Source organism: Hypanus sabinus, chromosome 3 (assembly GCF_030144855.1).
Source record: "Hypanus sabinus isolate sHypSab1 chromosome 3, sHypSab1.hap1, whole genome shotgun sequence".
NCBI classification, from domain to species: Eukaryota; Metazoa; Chordata; class Chondrichthyes; order Myliobatiformes; family Dasyatidae; genus Hypanus; species Hypanus sabinus.
In genome coordinates this window covers 110,651,120-110,676,070 of record NC_082708.1, presented here as the reverse complement: position 1 = coordinate 110,676,070, position 24,951 = coordinate 110,651,120, and the positions used below count along the sequence as shown (strand labels likewise).

Below are 24,951 nucleotides of genomic sequence, written 5' to 3'. Positions count from 1 at the left end.
ATAATATGATTAGGAATAGTCAGCTTGGCTTTGAAGAAGGAGTGAGGAACTTCAGGTTCCTGCCTATCAATATCTCTAAAGATCTATCCTGGACCCAAAACATTGAAGCAGCTACAAAGAAGGCATGACAACGGCTATATTTCATAAATAGTTTGAGGAGATTTGGTACATCACCAAGAATGCAAGTAAATTTCTACAGATGTAGCACGGAGAGCATTTTAACTGGCTACATGTTAATTGCTTCAGGTGTGATAGAGTAGGAGGGGCCAGAGGAGGAGGTGTTGTATTGCTTGTCCGAGAAAATCTTATGGCAGTGCTTTGGAAGGATAGATTAGAGAGCTCCTCTAGGGAGGCTATTTGGATGGAATTGAGGAATGGGAAGGGTGTAGTAACACTGATAGGAGTGTATTATAGGCCACCTAATGGGGAGCGTGAGTTGGAAGAGCAAATGTGTAAGGAGATAGCAGATATTTGTAGTAAACACAAGGTGGTGATTGTGGGAGATTTTAATTTTCCACACGTAGACTGGGAAGCTCATTCTGTAAAAGGGCTGGATGGTTTAGAGTTTGTGAAATGTGTGCAGGATAGTTTTTTGCAACAATACATAGAAGTACCGACTAGAGATGGGGCAGTGTTGGATCTCCTGTTAGGGAATGCGATAGGTCAGCTGACAGATGTATGTGTTGGGGAGCACTTCGGGTCCAGTGATCACAATAGCATTAGCTTCAATATAATTATGGAGAAGGACAGGACAGGACCTAGAGTTGAGATTTTTGATTGGAGAAAGGCTAACTTTGAGGAGATGCGAAGGGATTTAGAGAGAGTGGATTGGGTCAAGTTGTTTTATGGGAAGGATGTAATAGAGAAATGGAGGTCATTTAAGGGTGAAATTATGAGGGTACAGAATCTTTATGTTCCTGTTAGGTTGAAAGGAAAGGTTAAAGGTTTGAAAGCACCATGGTTTTCAAGGGATATTAGAAATTTTGTTCGGAAAAAGAGGGATGTCTACAATAGATATAGGCAGCATGGAGTAAAGGAATTGCTCGAGGAATATAAAGAATGTAAAAGGAATCTTAAGAAAGAGATTAGAAAAGCTAAAAGAAGATACGAGGTTGGTTTGGCAAATAAGGTGAAAGTAAACCTGAAAGGTTTCTAGTTATATTAAAAGCAAGAGGATAGTGAGGGATAAAATTGGCCCCTTAGAGAATCAGAGTGGTCAGCTGTGTGTGGGGCCGAGGGAGATGGGAGAGATTTTGAACGATTTCTTCTCTTCGGTATTCACTAAGGAGAAGGATATTGAATTGTGTAAGGTGTGGGAAACAAGTAAGGAAGTTATGGAACTTATGGCAATTAAAGAGGTGGAAGTACTGGCGCTTTTAAGAAATTTAAAAGTGGATAAATCTCCGGGTCCTGACAGGATATTCCCCAGGACCTTGAGGGAAGCTTGTGTAGAAATAGCAGGAGCTCTGACGGAGATCTTTAAGATGTCATTAGAAACGGGGATTGTGGGGGACGTCACGTGATGACGTAGGATCGAGACGTTGGAATCCAGCCCTCCCGTAAAAAAGTTAATAAATCAATGTCTAAGTGAAGAAAAGTTAATTAATACTTTTTTAAGGTTACTTATAAACTATTCCGGATTGTTTTAAGCTATGCCTCATAAACAGAGGACGAAGAAAACTGCTACCGCGAAGACCGCTCAAGTCGGAACAGAATCAAGGCCTACTTCTACCGAAGAACCGCGGACTCAGGTACAACACACCACCGGTGAAACAGAAAAGGAGACTGCGGCAGCATCGGCCATTTCTAAAGGGAAAGATCAACGAGAACTGCGCAAGCGTAAAGGAACGAGCATGCGCAAAAGAGAACAACCAGAACTACAAATCCCAGCAACGACTGAAACCGACAGTGAAAGTGAGTCTGAGAGAGAGACGGACTCTCTGGAAAAATCAGATGAAGATGGAGAAGATGAAAGTTCCTCTGAAAGTACAAAAAAAACTTTGAGGCAAATAATGCATAAATTAGAAAAATTAAATGCATTAAAAGTAATTAAAAGTAACCAAAAAGTAATGACACAAAAAATAACAAACATGGAGGCTATGTTTGATAAAATGACAAAGAAACAGGAAAAAATGGAAAAGAAAATTATAGATTTGGACGTCAGAACGGAAGATATGGAGGGAAGAATGAAGAAGATGGAAGATGATAATGACGCCTGGACATCAGAAAGAAAACAACTCGTGGGAAAAATTGATAAACTTGAAAATTTTAGTAGACGCAACAATATTAAAATTGTTGGACTCAAAGAAGGTACCGAAGGAGAAGACCCAATAAATTTTTTTCAAAAATGGATTCCTGAAAAATTGGAAATGGGAGAAGAACCTTTAATTGAGATTGAAAGGGTGCACAGAGCTTTAAGACCAAGATCTCAAGATGATCAAAATCCGCGATCAATTTTGATAAGATGTTTAAGATACCAGGATAAAGAAAAGATTTTGAGGGCGGCTGCCCAGGGTGCTAAAAGAAGAAAAGGTCCGTTGATGATAGCTGAGAAACCAGTTCTTTTTTATCCTGATATAAGTTATAACCTTTTGAAGAGAAAGAAAGAATTTAACCCAGCTAAAAAGGTTTTGTGGGAAAAAGGTTATAAGTTTTCAATGCGTCATCCAGCAACACTGATAATTTTTTTGGAGGAAGGAAAAAGATTTTTTTCTGACTATCAAGATGCGGAGGTGTTTGCACAAAGACTTCCATCTATTCGTTGATTAAAAGCGGAGATTTCTAAATGTAATGGTTAAAGACGAAGACAGAGAAAGTAAATGGAACTGATGGACATTTAAGGACGATATAAGGGAAAAAAGTAATATTTTAGAAATATTAATTGAGAATGGTATGTTTTTTTTTATATATATATATCTTTCATGTTGCGGGGGGGCTGGGGAGCTTTGAATCGGTTACTACGGGATTCACGTGTGTAATCATGGCGATTGCCATGACCCGTACAATAGAGGGGGGTAATGTTGTGTTTCTTTTTTTTCACAACATTAGTAGGGGGGTATTTTGTTTTTTTCTTTATTTTCTATTTTTCTTCTATTCTTTTGCCTGGATGATTGGTGGGGACACACATAGCAACATGGAGACTTCTAAAAAGATTTCCCAGGATATAATGAGAGTTGAAAGATTAGGTATTATTATAGATTGGAGTAACATAAATAAAAATAATGACTAATTTATTGAATTTTTTAAGTTTTAATGTTAATGGGCTTAATGGACCAATAAAAAGAAAAAGAATTTTAACATACATTAAAAAAATGAAAATAGATATAGCTTTCTTACAAGAAACTCATTTAACGGATATAGAACATCAGAAATTAAAAAGAGACTGGGTTGGAAATGTTATTGCAGCTTCATTTAACTCAAAGGCAAGAGGAGTTGCAATTTTGGTTAATAAAAATTTACCAATTAAAATACAAAATGTATTAATTGATTCGGCAGGAAGATATTTAATTATACATTGTCAAATTTTTTCAGAACTATGGACTCTTATGAATATTTATGCACCAAATGAAAATGATGTAAAATTTATACAGGAGGTTTTTTTGAATTTGGCTAATGCACATGATAAAATATTAATAGGTGGAGATTTTAATTTTTGTTTAGATCCAGTTTTAGATAGATCAACAAAGGCTATTACAAAATCAAAAGTAGCAAAATTAACTCTATCATTGATGAAAGATCTAAATTTGATTGATATATGGAGAAGAATCAATCCAAAAGAAAGGGATTATTCATTTCATTCAAATAGACATAAAACATATTCAAGGATAGATTTTTTCCTGTTATCAACAAATATTCAAGATAGAGTGAAAAACATGGAATATAAAGCAAGAATATTGTCTGATCACTCTCCTTTAATAATGACAATGATAATGACAGATAAAGAGGAATCAATTTATAGATGGAGATTTAATTCAATTTTACTAAAACGTCAAGATTTTTGTGATTTTATGAAAAAACAGATTCAGTTCTTTTTAGATACAAATTTACATTCAGTTGATGATAAATTTATATTGTGGGAAGCAATGAAAGCATATTTGAGAGGTCAGATAATAAGTTATACTTCTAAAATTAAGAAGGAATATATGATAGAAATAGATCAATTGGAAAAGGAGATTATAAAATTAGAAAAAGAATCTCAAAGAAACATGACAGAAGAAAAACGAAGACAACTTATTAATAAGAAGTTAAAATATAATACACTCCAGACATATCGAACAGAAAAAGCAATTATGAGAACTAAACAGAGATATTATGAATTAGGTGAAAGATCACATAAAGTTCTTGCATGGCAGTTAAAAACAGACCAGATTTCTAAAACAATAAATGCAATTCGAACAAAAGTGAATGAAATTACTTATAAACCTCTAGAAATTAATGAGGCTTTTAAGAATTTTTATTCTGAGTTGTATAAATCAGAATCAAAGAATGACGATGTTAAGATAGAAGAATTTTTATCACAAATAACTCTTCCAAAATTAAATACAGAAGAACAGAAGGGATTAGGTATGTCTTTTACAGTGAAAGAAGTTGAAGAAGCTTTGGGATCACTTCAAAGTAATAAATCTCCAGGAGAAGATGGTTTTCCACCTGAATTTTATAAAAAGTTTAAAGATTTATTAATTCCTCCTTTTATGGAGTTAATATATCAGGCGGAAAGAACGCATAAACTTCCAGAATCTTTTTCAACAGCTATTTTAATAGTATTGCCAAAAAAAGATAGAGACCTTTTAAAACCAGCATCATATAGACCTATTTCTTTATTAAACACTGATTATAAAATAATAGCAAAAATCTTATCTAATAGATTATCTAAATGCTTACCAAAATTAGTGCATATGGATCAAACAGGATTTATCAAAAATAGACAATCGGCAGATAATGTAACTCGGTTATTTAGTATAATCCATTTAGCACAAAAGAGGGAGGAAATGAGTGTGGCGGTTGCTTTAGATGCAGAGAAAGCATTTGATAGATTGGAATGGGATTTTTTATTTAAGGTATTGGAAAAATATGGACTAGGAACATCATTTATAAAATGGATTAAAACCTTAAATACTAATCCCAAAGCTAAAGTAGTGACAAATGGTCAAATTTCAACATCATTTCAGTTAACAAGATCAACTCGGCAAGGTTGCCCACTATCACCTGCTTTGTTTGTGTTGGCAATAGAACCATTAGCTGAATTAATTAGAATGGACCCAGATATTAAGGGTTTCAGAGTTAATCAGGAAGAATACAAGATTAACTTATTTGCTGATGATGTTCTAATTTATTTAACAGATCCATTACATTCACTACGCAAATTATCTTATAGATTAGAAGAATATGGGAAAATATCGGGTTATAAAATAAATTGGGATAAAAGTGAAATTTTGCCTCTTACTAAAGGAGATTATAATCAATGTCGATTAATAACTCAATTTAGATGGCCAGTAAATGGTATAAAATATTTAGGTATAAGAGTTGATAATGATATAAAAAACTTATACAAATTAAATTACTTACCACTTTTGAAAAAAATTCAGGAAGATCTTGAAAAATGGATGGCACTACCAATAACATTAGTAGGTAGAGTAAATACTATAAAAATGAATATATTCCCTAGATTACAATATTTATTTCAATCATTACCAATACAATTACCTCAGAAGTTTTTTCAAGAGTTAAATAAATATTTGAGGAAATTCCTCTGGAAAGGTAAGATGTCCAGAATATCGTTGGAAAAATTGACATGGAAATTTGATCTAGGAGGATTACAACTTCCAAATTTTAAGAATTATTATAAAGCAAATCAACTTAGATTTATTGCATCTTTTTTCGAGAAAGATAAACCGGCATGGATTAGAATAGAATTAGATAAAATAGGAGAAAATGTACCAGAAGATTTTATATACAAATGGGAATCTAAATGGATACGGGAAAAGAAAGAATCTCCTATATTAAAACATTTGATTGATTTATGGAATAAGATAAATGTTGATGATGAGATAAAAAAATCTTTATTAGCAAAGAGATCTTTAATTCAAAATAGACTTATTCCTTTTACAATGGACAATCAACTTTTATATAATTGGATTCAAAATGGGATTAGATATATAGGGAATTGTTTTGAAGGAGGTATATTAATGTCATTTGAACAATTAAAGAATAAATATAAAATATCAAACAACACTTTATTTTGTTACTTTCAATTAAGGGCTTATTTAAGAGAAAAATTAGGTCAAACAATGTTATTGCCGAAATCTAATGAAATAGAAATTTTAATTCAAAAAGGAAATATCAAAAAATTTGTATCTTGCATGTATAATTTGATTCAAAGACAGGTAATTAAGCAAGGAGTCCATAAGTCAAGACAAAAATGGGAAAGTGATTTGAATATTAAAATTGAAGAAACAAATTGGTCAAGACTATGCCTTGACAGTATGACAAATACAATAAATGTTCGGTTAAGATTAGTGCAGTATAATTTTCTACATCAATTATATATTACACCACAAAAAATAAAAAAATTTAATCCAAATTTATCGGATCAGTGTTTCCGATGTAACCAGGAAACTGGTACTTTTTTACATTCGACATGGTCTTGCTCTAAAATTCAACCTTTTTGGACAAATTTAAGACTTTTACTGGAACAAATTACAGGAACACAATTTCCTCATAATCCAATATTATTTTTACTAGGTGATATTGAAGGGATAAAACCGAAACTCAAACTAAATAAGTATCAGAAAGAATTTATAAAAATTGCACTGGCAGTAGCCAAAAAAGCTATTGCAGTTACTTGGAAATCGGATTCACATTTAAGTATAGATTCTTGGAAGAAAGAAATCTATGGTTGTATTCCATTAGAAAAAATTACTTATAATTTAAGAGATAAATATGAAACATTTTTGAAAATTTGGAGCCCTTATTTACAAAAGACAGGATTAAATATATAGATGCTTTTAAGATGAAACAATTGGTTATTAGGGGAAAGAAATAAATATACATATTAAAATTATTTCGAACTCCATGGAGCATGTGGAGATCTTCCAACCACCAGGCATTCTTTCTTTCTTTCTTTCTTTCTTTCTTTTTTTTTCTAAGGGGCAGTTAGGGGGGAGGGGTTAAGGGGAGGGGGTATGGGTTATATACATTGTTTTTTTTCATACTTTGTAATCATTTAAAAATGCAATAAAAAATTATTAAAAAAAAAAGAAACGGGGATTGTGCTGGAGGATTGGCGTATTGCTCATGTGGTTCCATTGTTTAAAAAGGGTTCTAGAAGTAAGCCTAGCAATTATAGACCTGTCAGTTTGACATCAGTGGTGGGTAAATTAATGGAAAGTATTCATAGAGATAGTATTAATAATTATCTGGATAGACAGGATCTGATTAGGAGTAGCCAGCATGGATTTGTGCGTGGAAGGTCATGTTTGACAAACCTTATTGAATTTTTTGAAGAAGTTACGAGGAATGTTGATGAGGGTAAGGCAGTGGATGTAGTCTATATGGACTTCAGCAAAGCCTTTGACAAAGTTCCACATAGAAGGTTAGTTAAGAAGGTTCAGTCATTAGGTATTAATGGTGGTGTAATAAAATGGATTCAACAGTGGCTAGATGGGAGATGCCAGAGAGTAGTGGTGGATAATTGTTTATCGGGATGGAGGCCGGTGACTAGCGGGGTGCCTCAGGGATCTGTTTTGGGCCCAATGTTGTTTGTAATATACATAAATGATCTGGATGATGGGGTGGTAAATTGGATTAATAAGTATGCCGATGATACTAAGGTAGGAGGTGTTGTGGATAAGAGGTGGGTTTTCAAAGCTTGCAGGGAGATTTATGCCGGTTAGAAGAATGGGCTGAACGTTGGCAGATGGAGTTTAATGTTGAGAAGAGTGAGGTTCTACATTTTGGCAGGAATAATCCAAATAGAACATACAGGGTAAATGGTAGGGCATTGAGGAATGCAGTGGAACAGAGAGATCTAGGAATAACAGTGCAATGTTCCCTGAAGGTGGAGTCTCATGTAGATAGGGTGGTGAAGAAGGCTTTTGGAATGCTGGCCTTTATAAATCAGAGCATTGAGTACAGAAGTTGGGATGTAATGTTAAAATTGTACAAGGCATTGGTAAGGCCAAATTTAGAATATTGTGTGCAGTTCTGGTCACCGAATTATAGGAAAGATATCAATAAATTAGAGAGTGCAGAGATGATTTACTAGGATGTTACCTGGGTTTCAGCACTTAAGTTACAGAGAAAGGTTGAACAAGTTAGGTCTGTATTCATTGGAGCGTAGAAGGTTGAGGGGGGATTTGATTGAGGTATTTAAAATTTTGAGAGGGATAGATAGAGTTTATGTGAATAGGCTGTTTCCATTGAGAGTAGGGGAGATTCAAACGAGAGGACATGATTTGAGAGTTAGGGGGCAGAAGTTTAAGGGAAACACGAGGCGATATTTCTTTACTCAGAGAGTGATAGCTGTGTGGAATGAGCTTCCTGTAGAAGCAGTAGAGGCCAGTTCAGTTGTGTCATTTAAGGTAAAATTGGATAGGTATATGGACAGGAAAGGAGTGGAGGGTTATGGACTGAGTGCGGGTAGGTGGGACTAGGTGAGATTAAGAGTTCGGCATGGACTAGGAGGGCCGAGATGGCCTGTTTCCGTGCTGTGATTGTTATATGGTTATATGGTTACATCACTGTCTGGCATGTGGCGGCTACTGCAGAGTTATAAACTCAGTCAGCTCCATCATGGGCAGCAGCCTCTGTAATATCCAGGACATCTTCAAGGAGCGCTACCTCAAAAAGGCAGTATCTATCACTAAGGATCCCCATCACCCACGTCATGCCTTGTTTACGACCAGGAAGGAGGTACAGAATCCTGAAGGCACACACTCAGTGATTCAGGAACAGCTTCTTCCCCTCTCCATCCAACTTCTGAGTGGATATTGAACCCATGAACACAACATCACTACCTTTTTCCACTATGTACACACACAAGAGCAATTCAGTTTTTTGTTATTATACATTGCACTGTCCTGCTGCGACTGTCGTGAATCAACAAATCTCATGACAAATGCTGGTGATATTAAACCTCAATCTGATTACAATGTTATGCTTACATACTTTAATAAGATTCTAACAGTTAGGGTGTGGACAGTGTCCTTTCCTCGATCCTCATTTTGTAACACCTCAGTGCAGATAAGGCAAGATAACACTCAACTATGGAATTACATATAAACGTTTGATTAAAATTCAGATCAATAAAAACATTTTAATCATTCTTGAACTTGGTGGTGAGTCAAAGCACACACAAGTACGTACTCAACTTTAACTGGAAACTTTGTAGCTGATAATTCTGGTTGTATCATTAACCTTTGACACACTCCCAACATGGGCTTCCACATATTACACAACGTGTACACGCGTAACAGAATAATCTGTAAACAGGTAGACGTTAAAATGTTGTTGTTCAGATACACGTTTCTTTGTAACTTTTAATCCATAGGATTATTGCAAAGCCACAGCTAAAGCACGTTGTGCAAAAAAGTAAGATTGTCCTTTTTTATGTATGTATACATATTATTGACATTGCCTCGCTATCTGGTATTCGCAAGTACAGCAAGAAAAGGACAGGGCAGTCACCAAAAGGCTCCCATATTTTGAGACTTCACTCTCGATTTTTACTCTCTTTATGAACCGGTTAAGTTTTTTTTGTACCGACCACAACGAGCTTCGATGGCTCTTTAAAAGAAGCAATGATTCATTGTCAATTGTGTGTCTTTGCTGTCCAGAGGCCGATCTTTGTTTTCATCTGAGAGAGTGAAGAAACTGTTACTCACCTCGCGTTGTAAACCTGTAAGCTGCAAACCACATCCTAGAGACTCCTATTACCAACTGACAACACCACAATTCACCTCTCTCGCTGACCAACAACGCACTGCCGACTGCTCAACCTCGTCTTTCTCGTTGCCAAACCCAATGGGCCCCACTAGAACCACCTAGTACGCCTGCGCCAGCTTTCCCAATGCACTCTGAGAAATGTAGTCCAACCAGTAGGCATACGGACTGCGCATGCCCATTGGCTCCTGGGCCGTCTCCAATAGGTAATAATTATCTCGGTTGACGCCGGGCCTTTACCATATTAATACAGTTAGCGGCTTCAACAGATTTGCCCCTGTTCACAGTAACTTTTATGTATGTATTTTTCCCCGTAGCATTTTGTGTGCGTTGCTTTGGATTTCCAGAGTTTCTCGTGTTTATGATTTTTGTACAGTGTTTGTCGTTCTCTGCGTCTCATTCCCACGTCTGTGTTTGAATTCCCGCCTGTTTGACTGGGTGTTGTTTAATTTAATAATTATCTCATTAAAGAATCTCGAAAGTTTGTTAAAACTGCTTTTATTAATATAATCTTTTGAAAAAGTCACTGGGCAAATTGAGTACAGCCTTTACACATAGGAATTAAATGGCTGGAAGTGTCATGTGACTTCGCAAATTGCCCGAAAGGGAGATGATTTTAACTTGATCTGAGCCCCTGTTTTAAATTGAGGATAAATAATCACCGACTAAAGTCGTTCGTCTGTCTGATGATCGTTTGGTGTGGATTAACAATCAGCGTCTATTCCTGCTTCCACGCAGGCACGGGACGGGACTGGCCAGGCGGGGTCTTTGTTCGGCGCGCGATTTGACGGTTGCTGTGGCGGAGTGCGCGCGGGAGAGGATGTCGCTGTCAAACCGCGGCGCGAGTGATGGGGCGGCGGGCGCGCGACAGCTGCAGGAGCTCGAGCTGCAGATCGACCAGGTAGGCGGCGATTAGCGGGGACTGGCTGGCTGAAACCTCTCCTTCCGCACCCCACCCCATCTCCTCCCAGAACCCACACCCTTTAGAGCCGGCTACAACTCCTCCATTCTCTTCCAGAGCTGGCTGAAACCTCTCCTTCCCCACCCCACCCCATCTCCTCCCAGAACCCACACCCTTTAGAGCCGGCTACAACTCCTCCATTCTCTTCCAGAGCTGGCTGAAACCTCTCCTTCCCCACCCCACCCCACCCCATCTCCTCCCAGAACCCACACCCTTTAGAGCCGGCTACAACTCCTCCATTCTCTTCCAGAGCTGGCTGAAACCTCTCCTTCCGCACCCCACCCCATCTCCTCCCAGAACCCACACCCTTTAGAGCCGGCTACAACTCCTCCATTCTCTTCCAGAGCTGGCTGAAACCTCTCCTTCCGCACCCCACCCCATCTCCTCCCAGAACCCACACCCTTTAGAGCCGGCTACAACTCCTCCATTCTCTTCTAGAGCTGGCTGAAACCTCTCCTTCCGCACCCCATCCCATCTCCTCCCAGAACCCACACCCTTTAGAGCCGGCTACAACTCCTCCATTCTCTTCCAGAGCTGGCTGAAACCTCTCCTTCCCCACCCCACTCCACCCCATCTCCTCCCAGAACCCACACCCTTTAGAGCCGGCTACAACTCCTCCATTCTCTTCCAGAGCTGGCTGAAACCTCTCCTTCCCCACCCCACCCCATCTCCTCCCAGAACCCACTCCCTTTAGAGCCGGCTACAACTCCTCCATTCTCTTCCAGAGCTGGCTGAAACCTCTCCTTCCCCACCCCACTCCACCCCATCTCCTCCCAGAACCCACACCCTTTAGAGCCGGCTACAACTCCTCCATTCTCTTCCAGAGCTGGCTGAAACCTCTCCTTCCGCACCCCACCCCATCTCCTCCCAGAACCCCCTCCCTTTAGAGCCGGCTACAACTCCTCCATTCTCTTCCAGAGCTGGCTGAAACCTCTCCTTCCCCACCCCACCCCACCCCATCTCCTCCCAGAACCCACACCCTTTAGAGCCGGCTACAACTCCTCCATTCTCTTCCAGAGCTGGCTGAAACCTCTCCTTCCGCACCCCACCCCATCTCCTCCCAGAACCCACACCCTTTAGAGCCGGCTACAACTCCTCCATTCTCTTCCAGAGCTGGCTGAAACCTCTCCTTCCCCACCCCACCCCACCCCATCTCCTCCCAGAACCCACACCCTTTAGAGCCGGCTACAACTCCTCCATTCTCTTACAGAGCTGGCTGAAACCTCTCCTTCCGCACCCCACCCCATCTCCTCCCAGAACCCACTCCCTTTAGAGCCGGCTACAACTCCTCCATTCTCTTCCAGAGCTGGCCGAAACCTCTCCTTCCCCACCCCACCCCACCCCATCTCCTCCCAGAACCCACACCCTTTAGAGCCGGCTACAACTCCTCCATTCTCTTCTAGAGCTGGCTGAAACCTCTCCTTCCGCACCCCATCCCATCTCCTCCCAGAACCCACACCCTTTAGAGCCGGCTACAACTCCTCCATTCTCTTCCAGAGCTGGCTGAAACCTCTCCTTCCGCACCCCACCCCACCCCATCTCCTCCCAGAACCCACTCCCTTTAGAGCCGGCTACAACTCCTCCATTCTCTTCCAGAGCTGGCTGAAACCTCTCCTTCCCCACCCCACCCCACCCCATCTCCTCCCAGAACCCACTCCCTTTAGAGCCGGCTACAACTCCTCCATTCTCTTCCAGAGCTGGCTGAAACCTCTCCTTCCCCACCCCACCCCATCTCCTCCCAGAACCCACTCCCTTTAGAGCCGGCTACAACTCCTCCATTCACTTCCAGAGCTGGCTGAAACCTCTCCTTCCCCACCCCACCCCACCCCACCCCACCCCATCTCCTCCCAGAACCCACACCCTTTAGAGCCGGCTACAACTCCTCCATTCTCTTCCAGAGCTGGCTGAAACCTCTCCTTCCCCACCCCACCCCATCTCCTCCCAGAACCCACTCCCTTTAGAGCCGGCTGCAACTCCTCCATTCTCTTCCAGAGCTGGCTGAAACCTCTCCTTCCCCACCCCATCCCATCTCCTCCCAGAACCCACTCCCTTTAGAGCCGGCTACAACTCCTCCATTCTCTTCCAGAGCTGGCTGAAACCTCTCCTTCCCCACCCCACCCCACCCCATCTCCTCCCAGAACCCACTCCCTTTAGAGCCGGCTACAACTCCTCCATTCTCTTCCAGAGCTAGCTGAAACCTCTCCTTTCCCGAAGCCGGCTGTAAGCATCCGGCGTCCTTCCCCATCTCCTTTAGAGCCGGCTACAACTCCTCCATTCTCTTCCAGAGCTGGCTGAAACCTCTCCTTCCCCACCCCACCCCATCTCCTCCCAGAACCCACTCCCTTTAGAGCCGGCTACAACTCCTCCATTCTCTTCCAGAGCTTAATGTAAACTCCTTCCAGAGGACGACTGCACCCCGCCACCTTCCTACTCCCGGGGTCAGCTGCAGCCCCCAAGCCCTCCCATTCCAGTGGGCTCAACTATACCTTCCCCTCTGACAGTGGTTGGAGCTGCCATACCTTTCCACAGCACAACACCACCCCTAAACTCCCACTACTTCCTTCCTAGGAGGTGAATTTCCCCGTCCAATATTCCTGCCTCTGACTTCTCCAGCAATAACTGCCTGGAATGACTAGAGCAGCAATTGCATTAGAATATCTTTAAATTTCACTCCCAGTCACATAAAGAACATCTCAGACATCCCACCTCTCCTGGAAGTTCCGGGAGTCTCCCGCAAATTGATAGCGGCTCCCTGACGCCCGCAAATTATGTACAATATCCCGGAATTTGATTTTTCTTTAGAGCGGGGTGGGGGAGGGGGGAGAGAGAGAGAGAGAGAGAGAGAGAGAATGAATATGAATCCTGATTGGTCTCTCTTTGACCTAAGTAGACCTATCAGTGTTCTTTGTGGGCGGGCTTTACAGTCTCTTCCATTGTCCTTCAGTTCAGTTTAATGTCCTATGGCAGAGTGTTCCAAAAAAAGAAAATATAAAACGTAATTCACCCCAAACTACACCAAAGTGTACCCCTGCCTAATAGGGGTCAGTAGTCAATACAGGGAACCAAGATGAGGTGAATCCAGAGCACATTTTGACTTTGGCAGAGAGATTTCCAAATGCAATCAAGGTAGATGCAAGAGAACAGCTCCACTTGGAATCCTGCGTTACATCTCAACTAACCTTGAAGGACTGGTGCCAAACTACAAAAGTTTGCTCGATGACGAGTTCTGGGGGAAGCTGTCCAAAGTAAAATCTGTCAGCACAGGGCAGTTGAGATTCAAAGAGCTCTGCCAGTTGATGAAGCTGCTTTTGGTGCTGCCAAATTCTAATTGTGTTGCAGAAAGGGCATTCAGCATAGTGCGTCACATTAAGACAGAATTCAGAAGTTGGCTGTCTCACAAAACACTTGTGAATCTGATGTCTTGCAAAATTAACAAATTTATTAACAGACTGCTATGAGGTTGAGACCTCCTGTAAAATGCTCAAATCTGCCAAGCAAGCCACATCACAGTACAAGGAAAGTTTCCAAAAGAAATAGAAAAGCTATTTGCATTGAGACTGCCAACAAAATACTCAACAAATATATATAATATGTATGTGTATATATGTAAATAGTTTCAATATGTGATCAAATAGTTGTGTTTTTCACAATCAAATGTCCTGTATACATACAGGTTGACGTGTATGGAGGTTGCCGGGGGGGGGGGGGTGGATATGGGGTTGTGGGAGGTGGGGGTGGTGGTGCTACCTCCCTGAAATGAGTTTTTGCAGGGTGGGATGTCTGATATCTTTCCTTGTCCAATCACAGTCAGAGCATCTTCTGCATAGAAACTGCATCAATTTATGAAAGCAGCTTGAAATCATCTTCTTGAGAATAACTAAAAAGTGTCCAAAAGCATTGATATTCTTGGCGGCCTGTATCTTGTTTCTCAGGAAGCTTTCTTGTGAAGTCAGTAGCTTAATAGTGTAGTCGGGTATGAATTTCTTACTGCAGCTCACCTATACAGAATAAAGGCACAAGCCATGGTAATATAGTGCCAAATCAAGCTGGAATTGACCAGCTCACCATCTGTTACTGCTATTTACACACACTTGGCAGGAATGCAGCGAGGTGAACATGCTGCCTTGTTGCCTTGCTCACAACAAGGATGCCCAGATGTCCTTTAACAGGGTAAAAGACTGTGTATGGTAGAGCCTTCCTTACTGCCAAAATCTGCCATGGCTTTGTAACAATATTTAAATATCTCAAATAATTAGAAATAACTAAAACTATTAATAACTTAAATAATGTTAAAGGTGCTTAAATAAGACTAAACATAATAAAATGTCCAGTAAATAAAACATTAAAATTTAAGTAAGCAAAGTCTGACCTTGCTCTTTACCGTTTAACCTATAGGTTAGGCATTCCTATTCAAATCATACCAGTGTGTATATGCCTGGCAGGTCCAGCTTGTGTAGGATCCAAGAGGCAGATTCTCCTACACTGCCTTGGGGAATCCCATTGTGACTGGGCTCTGACATTGGATTTCATATCAGTCCAGCAGAGTTGGCTTTATTGGCATCTCACTTGGCATGTCCAGAGTTTCCAAAGAGTACACGTGGTTATTTCTACAGCAGTTTGAATGGGGCACGACTGCGCAAGCGTGTGGAGGTCAGGCAGTGAGAACAGCAGGAAGAGTTTAAAAGGACACAGCTTTACAGAGTAGGCGTAGAAGTAGAGGGAGTAGGAAGGCTTTGGCGATAACGGGTCAAGGTGAGGTAGGTTATCTGTTTTGAATACAGACAGAAAGAATGTATGTGAGGCCAGTTTTCAGTGCTCGGTGTCAGATATGGGAGGTCCTGGAGACTCCCCGCCTCCCGGATGGCCGCATCTGCACCAGGTACATTGAACTGCAGCTCCTTTGGGATCGCGTTAGGGAACTGGAGATGCAGCTCAATGACTTTTGTCTGGTCAGGGAGAGTAAGGAGGTGATAGAGAGGAGCTATAAGCAGGTAGTCACTCCAGGGCCTGGGAAGACAGATAAGTAGGTAACAGGAGAGGGAAGGGCAAGAAGCAGGTGCTAGAGAGTACCCCAGTGGCTGTGCCCCTTAACAATAAGTACTCCTGTTTGAGTACTGTTGGGGGAGATGGCCTGCCTGTAGGAAGCAACAGTGGTCGTGCTTCTGGCAGTCTGGCCCTGTGGCTCAGAAGCATAGGGAAAGGATGAGGATGGCAGCAGTGATAGGGGACTCTATAGTTAGGGGGTCAGACAGACGACTCTGTGGATGCAGGAAATAAATGCGGATGGTAGTTTGCCTCCCAGGTGCCAGGGTTCGGGATGTTACTGATTGTGTATGCGATATCTTGAAGTGGGAAGGAGAACAACCAGAGGTTGTGGTACATATTGGTACCAACAACATAGGTAGGAAAAGGGAGGAGGTCCTGAAAGACTACAGGGAAATAGGAAGGAAGTTGAGAAGTTGGACCTCAAAGGTAGTAATCTCGGGACTACTGCCTGTGCCATGTGACAGTGAGTATAGGAATAGAATGAGGTGGAGGATAAATGAGTGGCTGAGGGATTGGAGCAGGGGGCAGGGATTCAGATTTCTGGATCATTGGGTCTTCTGGGCAGGTGTGTCCTGTACACAAAGTACAGGTGGTTCTTGAATCTGAGGGGGACCAATATCCTGGCAGGGAGGTTTGCAAAGGCTATTGGGGAGAGTTTAAACTTGAATTGCTGGGGGGTGGTGACCGAACTGAAGTGACGGAGGAAAGGGAGGTTGGCTCACAGATATAGAAAGCTTGGAGACAGTGCAAAAGGGAGGATAGGCAGGTGATAGAGAAGGGACGGGCTCAGATCGATGGTTTGAGATGTGTATTTTAATGCGAGGAGTATTATGAATAAAACGGATGAGCTTAGAGCGTGGATCAGTACTTGGAGCTATGGTTTTGTGGCCATTATAGAGACTTGGATGGTGCAGGGGAAGGAGTGGCTACTTTAAGTGCCATGCGTTAGATGTTTCAGAAAGGACAGGGAGGGAGGCAGAAGAGGTGGAGGCGCGGCATTGTTCATCAGAGATAGTGTCAGAGCTGCAGAAAAGGAAGAAGCCGTGGAGGGGTTGTCTGCTGATCTCTGGGTAGAAGTTAGGAATAGGAAGGGGTCAATAACTCTACTGGGTGTTTTTTATAGATCACCCAATAGTAACAGGGACATCAAGGATAGGGAGACAGATTCTGGAAAGGAGTACTAATAACAGGGTTGTTGTGGGAGATTTTAATTCCCCAAATATTGATTGGCATTTCCCTAGAGTGAGGGGTTTAGAAGGGGTGGAGTTTGTTAGGTGTGTTCAGGAAGGTTTCTTGACACAAGATGTAAATAAGTCTACAAGAAGAGAGGCTGTACCCAATCTGGTATTGGGAAATGAACCTGGTTGGGTGTCAGGTCTCTCAGTTGGAGTGCATTTTGGAGATAGTGATCACAATTCTATCTCCTTTACCATAGCATTGGAGAGGGATAGGAACAGACAAGTTAGAAAAACATTTAATTGGAGTAAGGGGAAATATGAGGCTATCCGGCAGGAACTTGGAAGCATAAATTGGAAATGTTCTCAGGGAAACGTAAGAAAGAAATGTGGCAAATGTTCAGGGGATATTTGTGTGGGGTTCTGAGTAGGTACATTCCAATGAGACAGGAAAAGGATGATAGGGTATAGAAACAGTGATGTATAAAGGCTGTTGTAAATCTAGTCAAGAAGAAAAGCTTACGAAAGGTTCCAAAAACTAGATAATGATAGAGATCTAGAAGATTGTAAGGCTAGCAGGAAGGAGCTTAAGAATGAAATTAAGAGAGCCAGAAGGGGCCATGAGAAGGCCTTGGCAGACAGGATTAAGGAAAACCCCAAGTGATTCTACAAGTGTGTGAAGAGTAAGAGGATAAGATGTGAGAGAATAGGACCAATCAAGTGTGACAGTGGAAAAGTCTTATGGAACCAGAAGAGATAGCAGAGGTACTTAATGAATACTTTGCTTCAGTATTCATTACGGAAAAGGATCTTGGCGATTGTAGGGATGACTTGCTGTGGACTGAAAAGCTTGACCATGTAGATATTAAGGAAGAGAATGTGCTGGAGCTTTTGGAAAGCATCAAGTTGGATAAGTCATGAGGACAGGGTGAGATGTATCCCAGGCTGCTGTGGGAAGCAAGGGAGCAAATTGCTGAGCCTCTGGCGATTATCTTTGCAGCATCAAGAGGTTCTGGAGGATTGGAGGGTTTGAGATATGGTTCCTTATTCAAGAAAGGGGGTAGGGATAGTCCAGGAAAATTATAGACCAGTGAGTCTTACTGCAGTGGTTGGTATGTTGATAGAGAAGATCCAGAGAGGCAGGATTTATGAACATTTGGAGAGGCATAATATGATTAGGAATATTAAGCATGTCTTTGTCAAAGGCAGGTCGTGCCTTGCGAGCCCGATTTAATTTTTTGAGGATGTGACTAAACACATTGATGAAGGTAGAGCCATAGATGTAGTATATATGGATTTTAGCAAGGCATTTGATGAGGTACCCCATACAAGGGTTATTGAGCAAGTAAGGAGGCATGGGATCCAAGGGAAAATTGCTTTGTGGATCCAGAACTGGCTTGCCCACAAAAGGCAAAGAGTGGTTATATTCTGCATGGAGGTCGGTCACCAGTGGTGTGCTTCAGGGATCTGTTCTGGGACCCCCTACTCTTTGTGATTTTTATAAATGACCTGGATGAGTGAGTGGAGGGATGGGTTAATAAATTTGCTGATGACACAAAGGTTGGAGTTGTTATGGATAGTGTGGAAGGCTGTCAGAAGTGACAGTGGGACATTGTTAGGATACAAAACTGGGCTGAGAAGTGGTAGATTGAGTTCATCCCAGATAAATGTAAGATGGTTCGTTTTGGTAGGTCAAATATGATGACAGAATATAGTATTAATGGTAAGACTCTTGGCAGTATGGGGAATTAGAGGACTTTTGGGGTTTGAGTCCATAGGACACTCAAAGCTGCTAAGCAGGTGACTGAAGTTAAGGCATACAGTACATTGGCCTTCATCAATCGTGGAATTGAGCTTGGGTAAGAGAGGTAATGTTGCAGCTATATAGGACCCTGGTCAGACTCCACTTGGAGAACTGTGCTCATTTCTGGTCGCCTCACTACAGGAAGGATGTAGAAACCATAGAAAGGGTGCAGAGGAGATTTACAAGGATGTTGTCTGGATTGGGGAGCATGCCTCATGAGAATAGGTTGAGTGAACTCGGCCTTTTCTCCTTGGAGTGACGGTGGATGAAAGGTGACCTGATAGAGGTGTTCAAGATAATGAGAAGCATTGATCGTGTGGATAGCCAGAGGCTTTTTCCCAGGGCTAAAATGGCTAGCACGAGAGGGCATATTTTTAAGGTGCTTGGAAGTAGTTACAGAGGGGAAGTCAGGGCTAAGTTTTCTACGTAAAGAGTGGTGTGTGCATGGAATGGGCTACCAGCAGCAGTGGTGGAGGTGGAAACAATAGGGTCTTTGAAGAGACTCCTGGATGGATACATGGAGCTTAGAATAATAGAGGGCTATGGGTAGGCCTAGGTAGTTCTAAGCTAAGGACGTGTTCGGCACACCTTTGTGGGCCAAAGGACCTGTATTGTGCTGTAGGTTTTGTATGTTTCTATGATTTCAAGATTTTCTTCCTCTTAAGTAAGCGTTCGGCACAGACTGGAAGGGCTGAGATGGCCTGTTTCCATGCTGTAAATGTTATATGGTTATAAGTGGCTAAATGCAAGTGGAGCCCTTTAGAATTGTAAGACGTTTCCAATTCAGTTGTTTATTTTTTTAACTGTTGTATGTAATTTTTGCAATTAATGAGGCTATGAAAACATGGCTAAAGCAGTAAGTTTCAAATTCCAGTGCTTGTTTATAGGCTTGTTGTTAAAGATTATGGTGTGAGCTGAGAATACAGTAAGTACTATTTTTCAGATTAAATTCTATTATTACTTTGTTTCATTTCAGACTGCTTTGTATTTAACTAAAGTTTGGGAAATCACATCATCACTCTCAGCTCAAGTTGAAGACCTGAGCGCAAAATGTTCAGCAAATACACAGTTTTTGAAAGCATGGAGGGATCTTCTCAAAGAGGGATATGAATCCCTGAAACCGTGCAATTGATCAGAAAGATACACAATATTATCCTTCACGAAGAAAGAACATGAATTTTCATGATGGAAGCATGATGAATTGCTTTTAAAGTCAAAGAAACTGTCATCAACAGTAAATCAAATTCAAGCTGCATTTTATTACTATCTCATGCTGCTGTGAAGGATGATAAACTTGGTGCACTTAAGGATGTTTTATATAACTTTTGTAAGTCACTACTACTTTGATCCCAAAATAAACCTTTTGTCAATAAACTGAAAATTTGTTTGCATCTTTTAAGTTCAATATCGTTGAATTGGCGGGAAGACGAATTAAATTTGGGAATTTATGTTTGGAACAGGAATAGTACTTTACAGTTAAATTATGTTTGTACTTGGTTAAAACTTGATTATAAAGATCTGAGCAAAAAGTGGGGTAGAGACTGATAAATTTTCATTACATCATTTCCTGTGATGACTTTTCTTGAGTCCACTTCAGTGTTTGGAAATGCAATTATTGAAGGTTTGCTGAACCACCTTTCTATGAATATTATTCTGCAAATGGATCCTCACATTTCTGTATTGCCTAATGTGAACATATGGTCAGTGAGCCCTAAAGTTGTTTAGCATCCGAATGATTACTTTCATGTCATCAGAAACATGTTTGATGTGTTCTGTTTGTTACAGTACCTATTTCACAGCCAATTGTGTGCAGGGAAACAGTGTATTGAATTCTGTGACTGTTTCTCTGTTTAAGATTTAAACCATCTTTTCCTTTTTGAGATTTGCAATCACAGTGGCAATTGCATTCTCAAACATTTCCATACATTTTATTTGCCCAAGTATCAAAATGGAGATCAGTGCATTTTTAGCAGCAATTGTCTATTATTGTTCCTCTTGGGAGTTGTCTATAAAATTATTTGATAAACTAAATATTGAAACCTTTTTAAAATTGTCAAATCTTTCAATCATAATGGGCTTGACATTTTGACTTGAATTATTAAAGGTAAAAATCAGTACATATTATGACCATGTTTTCTAAAATGTAAAGCAAAATATTGGAAATAATCTGCAGGTCAAGCAACATCGGTGGAGGAAATGGACATTTCAGTGACCTTTTGTTAGAATCATTGACCTGTCTCCACAGATGGCTGATCTATTAAATAGTTACGAAGTTTTCTGTTTTATCTCAGTCTTCAACATCTTTAGTTCCTTTACTTTTTTTGGTCTATTTTAACAGATCTAATTTTTTGTGACTTTTTAAAATTTCCTTTGTGACTTGAAGATGTTTCTTTTGATACTATTGGTAGAAGTTTTATAAACATTATCCTATGCATTATTGCACTGAATATTTGTTTGGATTAAGTATCTTGTGTATTTAAATTAACCAATAGAACTTTTTCAGAAAAATGTTATTTGGGCTTTTGCTTTATATACAAATATTGTCAAATTCTTGAACTATAAACGTTGCATCTTGACAATTAATTGCAATGTAAAAATTAGTTACTTAACCCTTGGAATTTTAGGAAGCTGTTTCAATGGTTAGTATGCTATGTTTATTTAACCACAAAATTTAAGGGTTTTTGTTTGCAATAAAATTGTCTACTTTCTTAACGTGGACTGTTTATGCCATTGGTTTCCTTTTTGAATTTCCAAGTCATGAATCTGCAAAAAGAAGAAAATTATAAGATCAAATTTATCATTTGCCTGGTTTCCATTCTAAGTTTATTGATGTCATTTCTATTTATACAGTACACTTGCAAATAAAAGAAATTGTTTTAATCAATTATAATACTTAGATGTGATAGCAATCCCAGTAGTAAATTGATTTCCAGAATCTCCATCATTACAGGTACACAACAAGGCTGTGCTTAGTCCCCTGTGTTAAACACAGCCCAACCCATCACTGGCTCATCACTCTCATCCTGTCTTATCTTCATGGTGCATTGGTTCAGAAAATTCAATAGTGTAGTCAAGGATGCCCGCCACCCTAGCTATTCCTTTATCTCTCTTCTAACCCATGGGAGAAGATAAAGGAGCTTAAAAACTCTGACAATCAGACTCAAGCACAGTTTCTCTACTTCTGTAGCAGTCACCTCTTTGACACCCAGAGATGCTGCCACTTTATTGGACTTTTAATTCTGTTTCTCTGTTATTCTGTATTGTCACTCGAGCATTTTTATACTACTTCAGTACCGTAATGTCACAAAGCAACTACTTTCACATTTGTGTAATGAAAATAAATCTGATTCTGCTTAGGCTATTTTAACCATTCTATTGTTTTGTATGCATCACTATATATGGTATTTATTATTACCATGTCACAGCTGGAGTGTTGTATTCAGTTCTAGTCGCTACACTATAGGAAGGATGTTGAGGCTTTGGAGGTTAACAGAAGAGGTTTACCAAGATACTGCTGGGTCTAGAAGGCATGTGCCATCACAAGACGCTGGATAAACTTGGGTGTTTTCTCTGGAGTGCTGGAGGCTGAGGGGAGATCTGATAGAGGTTTATAAGATTATAAGTGGCATAGATAGAGTAGACAAGGATCATCTGTTTCCCAGGATTGAAATGTCTAATACCAGAGGACATACATTGAAGGTGAGAGGAAGTAAGTTCAAAGGGGGATGTGAGGGGTAAGTTTTTTTACTCAAGAATGATGGATGCCTGGTATGGTCAGAGGCAAATACTTCAGAGGCTTTTAAGAGATGATTAGATAGGCACATGAATGGGAAGGATATGGACATCATGTAGGTAGGAGGGATTAGTGTCTGGGTGTTTTTAATTTGCTTTTTAGCTAGTTTGGTGCAACATTGTGGGCTGAATGACCTGTTCCAGTGCTGTACTGTTCTATGTCTATGTCATAAACTGTTTACAGTGATAAATTTTATATGCTGGTGTATATGAAAATAAACTGTCTCTGTCATGTACTGTTTAGCCTGAGCTTTATGGTGAAAGTGGAATTTCATTACATGCTGGTATATATGAAGATAAACTAATCTGAATATGAGACTCGAGAAAGGACATTGTCAACTATGGTGGAAGGGAATCCTCCACTGCTGATGTAAAAGGAAGCTTTTTCAAAATGGAGTATCCTAACTTTTAGATGTTTTGCCAGTCCAAAATTAGTCAATCAATTGATAGTGGACAATGTATGATTATATCCAAGAGGTCTTATACTCATTGACATGTTGAAACATCCTGTTTGTGGGTGCTTTCATGTTCTATTTACTATGGCAAATAACAGAGAACTACTATCAGAATTTACTTTATTTAAGGTGTAAACTCTCAACTAACAGCTAAGTCTACTATGTCAATGTATCAACAATTATACCAGGTGATAGAGTCAATTCCCAAAGGTATTCTCACACCTACAGTATAGATGGAAAGTTATGGCAAATAAATACCAAGATTTTTGACATATTCTTGTACTCCTGGCTAAAACTTAGTGCAAGGAAATCAACTTCATCAAATTGCCAGTTATATGTTTCACAGTTTAGTTGAATCTTTGATTTGTGTTAGATTTTTACCAACATCACATAATGGTTATAGTACAGACTTTGCACTGGTGCAGTGTAGTTTTGTTTGTAATGTTGACATTGTTACGAATGTGCCACAACTATGAGGGGCCGAAGGGTACAAAGTAGCCCCCTCCTTTTCGAGAATCGCAAGATCGCTATTAATTCGGGTCTGGGGCCCAGGAAATAAGAGAGAGACGTCCAGAATACACAGGCTTGGAATGTGTCCTGGCCTCAGCAAGGCGGAACCCTTGATAACGGCTATTGTCTCTTGGAGACGGGATTGTGTATTGAGTACTGAACTATTCATTGAAGCCCTCAGGAGATGACCAGAGTGGGCTGGTTGAGGGATTGCATCATCCCAACCTGATTGACATCTGAGACCCTGTGAGTAAGGATAAAAGAGGGTCTGGGGAGCAACCCCTTCAGACGCACCAGGAGAAAGGCTAGAAATCCCGTGACAGCGTTTAATAGCGATAGCCGGTGGGGGGCCCGCGTGCGTCCTTTCCCTTTGCCTGGGATTGGGGCCTTACCACGGAAGAACGGCTTTAGCTGAAGGACCGGCTACACCAACGGAACTCTCGAAGGATCGAAATCATAAAAAGGAAAAGCCGGCAAGTTTCTAAAAATCTCTCTCTTGTCTCCAACCAAAGGCTGTAGCCTGAATGAACTGAGTGACTTTTATATTCCCATCTGACAATACATTATCCCCCAGACAACGATAGAGCATATTTCTTATTGATTATTATTATACCCGCACTTTTAGATTTAATATTGACGACGTATATTATCAGTATATTTGCATTGATATTATTTTTGTGTGTTTTTACTAATAAATACTGTTAAAAATAGTACCATCAGACTTCAACGGACCTCTCTATCTTTGCTGGTAAGTGACCCAGTTACAGGGTTCGTAACAACACCAAGTTAGATATTTACCCTTTTGGATCTAAAACAGGATTTACATATAGTAGTTAGGCTCAGACAACACACACAAAATGATGGAGGAACTCTGTAGGTCAGACAACATCTATGGAAGGAAATTAACAGTTACCATTTTGGGTGAAGACCCTTCAATAGACAATAGGTGCAGAAGTAGACCATTCGGCCCTTTGAGCCTGCACCGCCATTTTGAGATCATGGCTGATCATCTACTATCAATACCCGGTTCCTGCCTTGTCCCCATATCCCTTGATTCCCCTATCCATAAGATACCTATCTAGCTCCTTCTTGAAAGTATCCAGAGAATTGGCCTCCACTACCTTCTGAGGCAGTGCATTCCAGACCCCCACAACTTTCTGGGAGAAGGTGTTTTTCCTTAACTCTGTCCTAAATGACCTACCCCTTATTCTCAAACCATGCCCTCTGGTACTGGACTCTGCCAGCATCTGGAACATATTTCCTGCCTCT

The 24,951-nt window shown here is 40.6% G+C and overlaps 2 protein-coding genes across 3 annotated transcripts in view; one reads left to right on the top strand and one right to left on the bottom strand.

Moving 5' to 3' along the window:
* The window catches only part of etfdh (electron transfer flavoprotein dehydrogenase), a 57,191-nt gene extending 47,145 nt beyond the window's left edge, over positions 1 to 10,046 (bottom strand). The window contains exon 1 of the mRNA XM_059964938.1: positions 9,882 to 10,046. Within this exon, the coding sequence (XP_059820921.1) occupies positions 9,882 to 9,915 (34 nt within the window). The 5' untranslated portion in view covers positions 9,916 to 10,046. The remainder of the gene's footprint in view (positions 1 to 9,881) is intronic.
* A 52-nt stretch (positions 10,047 to 10,098) lies between these two features.
* LOC132391574 (renal cancer differentiation gene 1 protein-like) lies at positions 10,099 to 21,641 on the top strand. Of its 2 annotated transcripts, none has more exons than XM_059964939.1 (3): positions 10,099 to 10,145; positions 10,678 to 10,840; positions 19,902 to 21,641. In XM_059964939.1, the coding sequence occupies exons 1-3, from the start codon at positions 10,114 to 10,116 to the stop codon at positions 20,055 to 20,057; spliced, it is 351 nt and encodes a 116-aa protein (XP_059820922.1). In that variant the 5' UTR covers positions 10,099 to 10,113; the 3' UTR covers positions 20,058 to 21,641. The 2 variants fall into 2 exon arrangements, with proteins under 2 accessions (XP_059820922.1, XP_059820923.1); XM_059964940.1 differs by having other exon boundaries at positions 10,139 to 10,236.
* Positions 21,642 to 24,951: the final 3,310 nt, after the last annotated feature.

Bases quoted from the DNA above. Each gene is read 5' to 3' on its own strand.
- LOC132391574 (XM_059964939.1), top strand. From the start codon at position 10,114: ATGCCCATTGGCTCCTGGGCCGTCTCCAATAG. The intron at 10,146-10,677 runs GTAATAATTATC...GCTTCCACGCAG, and splicing joins TCCTGGGCCGTCTCCAATAG to GCACGGGACGGGACTGGCCA. The intron at 10,841-19,901 runs GTAGGCGGCGAT...GTTTCATTTCAG, and splicing joins TCGAGCTGCAGATCGACCAG to ACTGCTTTGTATTTAACTAA.